A 4,597-nucleotide genomic window follows, 5' to 3' on the forward strand; every position below is an offset into this window, starting at 1 on the left:
TGTGAAGGTTCTGTGCCCCAGTGTAGGGGAATGCCAGGGCCAATAAGTGGGAGAGGGTGAGGTGGCAGACATGGGGAAGTGGGAAGGCAATAGGGGTTTGTTTCTTTGTTTTTTGGAGGGGAAACTGGGAAAGGAGAAATTTACATGTAAATAAAGAAAATATCTAATAAAAAAAAAATCTTCTTCTTAAAATGAGAACTCCTATGAATACCAGCTGAGTCTCTCTAGGGTGAACAAACACCAGTCTGAAAGCGTCTGCTTCCTTACCATGAGCCTTGAAAACCACCACTGCCTTCTCATCCCAGGAACAGTTCCACACAAGGGGAACTCTTTTTTCAACATTGGCTTTAATATTCAGAGCAATAGGTTTAAGCAAACTGTGAGACTGGATGGAGAAGAAACCATGCCCACACCAAAAGGTCTTTGCCCCTGCTGGAGGTGGCAAGTTAGGAAAGTCAAACTGTCATTTTAGCAAAGAGCAAGTACACGTATTTTCATTGCTACTTACTTGACCCAAAGTGGGAAGGACCCTTTCCTACCATTCTGATATACCTTATGCCAGTGCCATGCAGTCCTTTTCTCTGATTAAGAATGTCAAAATCTGGGCTGGAGAGATAGCTCAGCGGTTAAGAGCACTGACTGCTCTTCCAGAGGTCCTGAGTTCAATTCCCAGCAACCACATGGTAGCTCACAACCATCTGTAATGGGATCTGACACCCTCTTCTGGTGTGTCTGAAGACAGCTACAGTGTACTCATGTAAATGAAATAAATAAATTTAAAAAAAAAAAAAAAAGAATGTCAAAGTCCTAATAGAACTTTGGTTTCCTTCAGAGACTGGCTACCATGGTTCCATAAAAATCCCAGTGTCAACCCCATAATACCAGCACAGAGTAAGTCAGACACCTTACCTGTCTTGCACTGTGAGCTCCCTCCTAGGTAGCTTTGCTTCTCCACCTGTATGAGGCATGTGACTGCCTGTCCAGAGACACTTCCCAGATTCTAAAACCTTTACCACTAAAAGATGAAAGGGGCAACACCCAAAGAGTTTGGACACTCCAGGGTCTGTGACTCAGGACTCAAACAAAGTGCAGTCCTAAAGTACATAAAACTCAGTAACTTCATGAAACAGCAGGATGACAGATACAATTGTCCCCAGGTTACCTCTGGAAAGCACACTGATTTAAATTTAAATGTAACTACCATAGCTAAGCCATCCGCTTACCCACTTTTAGCAAGGAATAGTTTGAGAGGCAGACACCAGGGCCTAGAATCCAGATACTGGTGGTGCAGGAGCAGTGAGTGTCAATGAGCAAAGCAAAGTGAATACATCTTTAAGAAACTGGAGGCTGAGTAATATATTCATTCATTCATTTAATTCATTCGTTCTCTCTCTTCCCTCTCTCTCTTCCTCCTCCTCTCCCTTCCCCTCCTTCCCTGCCCCCCCATTTTAGCCAGATAAAAATCTAAGCCTAAGATATGCAGAACTGACTGAATCATTGCTCAGTGAAGTGAACTGAGGAAAAGGATCATAAAGAGACTGTGACCAGATCATATCAAATAGGTTTCCTTGTGTTCATCAAGTGGAAGGAAAACAAGAAACAAAAGCAACGAACTGTAAGCATAGCTCACAAGACAACACAGGCTACCACTTTTGAGGTAAATGGGGAGAAAGAAAAGAAAAGATGCAAGTCAAGAGAGAGCGCACACCTCAGATAACATGTAGGGGCACACACACACACACACACAAATAAAACCACCAGTGGTTACAGAGTCCTGCAGAAGGAGAAGTGGGAGGGAAACAATGGGGTACCAAAGAATTCAGGGAGAGAGAAGATGGCTATTTCTGACTTTTAATTGTAGTGGCATTTTTCCCACATTATCTACATCAAAGTTGATTGATTGACTGTATACACTTCACTGTATAACAAGTACAATTCTGTATATAAAGAAAGCTTTTAAGAAAAGGTATCGTTTGGCACAAAAAGAAAAAACACCAAATTGAATCAAATCTTCCCACAAAGTCATTTCTTAGCCCCCTTAAATGTTTTAGATATGATATAATCAAACAACTATAATTAACTGTGAATAAACTGTAGGAAGAAAAAAAAAGCAGTGCTTTTAAGCCAAACACCTAACCCCCAGAAACCTCAAAATACCTGCTGCGGGGATCCAGGAAAAGGACTGGTCCTGACAGCTGGGCTCCAGAGCAGTCTGAGGAGAGCAGCCAGTTTCCATGTGACCTATATTCCACTAGCCACACCAACATTCCCCAACAGCTGGGAGAGGCCCCCACCACCCACTCAGTTAATGACCTAGTCAAAGCTGGGGGAAGCCAGGAAGAGAGGGCCAGTTTGTTTTCCTTTGGCTCCATTGCTATAAAAGTAACTAACTCATACATGTTACTACAGAAGGAACCAGACCAGGTGCACCTATGGGGAAGATACAGCCAAAATGATACCAAAGAGACTTGTTCTCTCAAGGGATCCCAAAAGATGGCCCTGACCTTGGGTCAGTGCCTCTTTTAACTTCCTTGCCTGCTAAAAAAGAGAGTGTCATGAAGCAACTTACCATTTCAACCTGTTTCCAGGCTTGAGCCCAGCTATGAATGCTGACCCCTTCCACAGCCCCAGCCTGATTTCTGCTGTGGCCAGCTTGCCTGGGTAGGGGATCAGTTGCTCACCTATGAGAAGGGTAGGCATTTCTTCACAGTTCAGTCCCTTACCTTGACACCTCATCAGTGTCCTGCCAGGAGACAAATGTCCCGCCTCCTTCCCACACATTTTCCTGAGGACTATTAGAAAATGCTACCTGACCAGGCTCATCCCTTCAGGAGTCACCCTCACAGTCACCTCTCTGAGTCATCTGCAGGGACAGGTGTACTTCGATCAAAAACAAGCAAATATCTCTCTGGAGCTCCAGCTCCGTGGTTCCCTGCTCCAGGCAAGAGCTTGCGTTGCCTCAGCCCAGAGCAATACTTCCGGAGTTACATCAACCTTTGCCCCTGGGGAAAATTGAGCATTTGATAGAAGCCACGACCAAAATTCAAAGAAAGGGCAGTTCGAATAAATAAGAAAATGTTTGGAACAACTAAGTAAACAAAACGTCTTAGGAGTTTCCTGGACCCTAGAATGAGAAAAGATCTAGTTTCTTCTCCCATACAATATGGCATCCTCTCAGAAACAAAAGAGGTGTAAGTCTTGAAAAGTGTCCCTGTGAAATTTCCAAATGTGTTCTCGCGGCAGCAAAAAAGACTCAGAACTTAAAAAATAAAGTAAAATAAAATAATTTTAAAAAAACAAAAACATAAACAAACAAACAAACAAACAAACAAAACGGCCCTAGTTTCTGGTTCAGGTAAATGAAGAAAGGAACCAAAGACAAAACTGAGGGTGATGGCTACTACCAATTCCCAGGGCTGAGCCTTCACCTCAAATCTACTGGCAAAACATTCCATGTTGCTGCCAAGCTTCCCAGCAACACTGGAGATTTTGAATATGTAAAGTGCCAGGCATTGATTTGGAAGATCGTCAGGACGGTAGGCTCCTATAAATAGATATGCTTTGGAAACCTTCTGGAGTGGATCACCAGAAAACGTGTTCGTGGGCAGTGGGTAAACCTTTCTTTAATGAACACCACCGACTGGGATAAATAGCGTTCATTAAAAAGGGACCGTACAAAAGTGAAGGAGGAACGTGGACAGACATAAACAGCAGTGTGGTGCAAATTAATCAGGGCTGAGAGTCTGGGAGAAGCCCACGGATTCCACCTGCAAGGTGAACACCACAATACTAACTTTGCAGAAGAGAGACTTCCAGCTTGGGAGGAAATGTAGGGGTCTGAAAGAAAAGCCGTAGGGGCTAAATGAAGGAGTGATGGGGGTGTGTGGAGAGAAACGTGAAGGCCAGTTATATGGATCTTCCCACGGGACTGGACGTGACTACGAACAGCAGAGTTCAGCACCAAGTATGGAACACTGCGAAACTCAACACACTGACCCCTAGGGACTGACAGGGCAGTGCCTGCCTGGTGTTATACCCAGAGGCAGGGTAAGAACTACTAGAGGTTTGAAAGGACTCCAGGCTGTTGGAGCGTTCTAAGAGATTAGAGTCGCGGTTTCCCAGACTGGTGGCAGACCAGAACCTGAGGTGTTGTGCTGGGACCAAAGGAGTCCCATAGGTGCTGGGCGGAGCTCTCTCTCACCTGCGGAGCACCAGGAAGCTCAAGACCACCAGCAGCAGGAGTCCGAGTGTGCGGCCCGGCCTCCGCCGCAGGCTCCATTTGGGCATCTTGCGAACGCGGCTGGTAGACACCCGGGTTCCCACTCCAGCAACACTCAGCGGCGCGCCAAAGCCTTGGCCCGGAGGGGCGGGGCCGCTCACTGGTTACCTGGGCAACCATACTACGGCCAGCCCGGTCCGCTGGCACCCATTGGCTGAGATCTAGGGTCCCGCCTCCACTCCAGGGCTTTGCACAGACAAGGGACCTGGCCGGAGACCAGGACAGGGAGGGGCTGGGCGGGGCGGTCGAGGGGCGGGGCGGTCAAGAGCGAGGCGGTCTCAGCCCTGGCCCAAGCTTGTCTGCGTGTTATCCCGCTGA

At 46.5% G+C, this 4,597-nt stretch overlaps 1 protein-coding gene across 1 annotated transcript in view; it reads right to left on the reverse strand.

The window, feature by feature from the left end:
- Positions 1–4,335, reverse strand: part of Glb1l2 (galactosidase beta 1 like 2) — a 42,111-nt gene extending 37,776 nt beyond the window's left edge. Inside the window, exon 1 of the mRNA XM_031345433.1 lies at positions 4,202–4,335. Within this exon, the coding sequence (XP_031201293.1) occupies positions 4,202–4,287 (86 nt within the window). The 5' untranslated portion in view covers positions 4,288–4,335. The remainder of the gene's footprint in view (positions 1–4,201) is intronic.
- Positions 4,336–4,597: the final 262 nt, after the last annotated feature.

Source organism: Mastomys coucha, unplaced genomic scaffold (assembly GCF_008632895.1).
Source record: "Mastomys coucha isolate ucsf_1 unplaced genomic scaffold, UCSF_Mcou_1 pScaffold23, whole genome shotgun sequence".
Classification (NCBI taxonomy): domain Eukaryota; kingdom Metazoa; phylum Chordata; class Mammalia; order Rodentia; family Muridae; genus Mastomys; species Mastomys coucha.